At 55.0% G+C, this 804-nt stretch overlaps 1 protein-coding gene across 1 annotated transcript in view; it reads right to left on the bottom strand.

The window, feature by feature from the left end:
* The window catches only part of SLIT1 (slit guidance ligand 1), a 213,079-nt gene that overhangs the window by 187,462 nt on the left and 24,813 nt on the right, over positions 1 to 804 (bottom strand). The window contains exon 3 of the mRNA XM_007940050.2: positions 196 to 267. Within this exon, the coding sequence (XP_007938241.1) occupies positions 196 to 267 (72 nt within the window). The remainder of the gene's footprint in view (positions 1 to 195; positions 268 to 804) is intronic.

The raw sequence follows: 804 nt of genomic DNA, 5'->3' as shown, positions 1-804 counted from the left end.
GGCATAGAGTAAGACAATCAACCGTATCTATAATTATAATTACAATTATAATTACAGACTCATTGTAAGAAATCCAGAAAACACAGGAGAGGAGTGCTCTCCTCTGCACATGCCCCTCATTCCTGTCAGAGGCTCTGTCCTGACATCCTCTCAGCACCAGCCACGCCCCTCAGCCTACACCCCACAGATACTCACAGCCTCTCCAGCTCCTTCATGTCATCGAAAGCCCCCCGCTCCACCACTCCAATCTGATTCTCCATCAGCTGCCTGGAGAAAGAAGACGGCACAGTTACAGGGTGTTGGACCAGTTCTCCTAGACACAGCTCCCATAAGGGAGGAGCAGAGGCAAATTCTTCCAGGACCACACTGGTGAAGGATGAAGCGGGAGGGTGAGGAGACACACAGACTCCCCTCATCGCAGTGTGAGAGGACAACATTTCCTCATAACTTTGCCAGTTCCCCAACATGGGTGCCTCAACATCCAACCCTGACAGCAAAATGCTCTTCTAGCCCCAGTGCCTCCCTCGGTTCCCACCACCCCAAAGCCACCTGCCAGGCAGAAGGCCACGGGGCACCAGAATACGAGGTCATTGCTCCCAAAGCATGCTCAGGGCAGCACAGGCTGGCCCAGGCTTGCTGACAAGTAAGTCCCCCTCAGCCCAGAGTGCTCATGTCCAAGGGGCAGAGCAGGGGGGACACTAGCCCGTGGCAGAGGAGGGGAGCTGGTACCAACTGGGCAGAGTGCACCTATGCAGCAAATACACTCTGCAGTTGGCAGATAGCACCCCTCTGCCTGCACCCCCA

This window comes from Orycteropus afer, unplaced genomic scaffold (genome assembly GCF_000298275.1).
Source record: "Orycteropus afer afer isolate SDZICR_OR568_19922 unplaced genomic scaffold, OryAfe1.0 scaffold00064, whole genome shotgun sequence".
NCBI lineage: Eukaryota > Metazoa > Chordata > Mammalia > Tubulidentata > Orycteropodidae > Orycteropus > Orycteropus afer.
The sequence above is the reverse complement of the archived record's forward strand: the minus strand, read 5'-3'. Positions and strand labels throughout refer to the sequence as shown.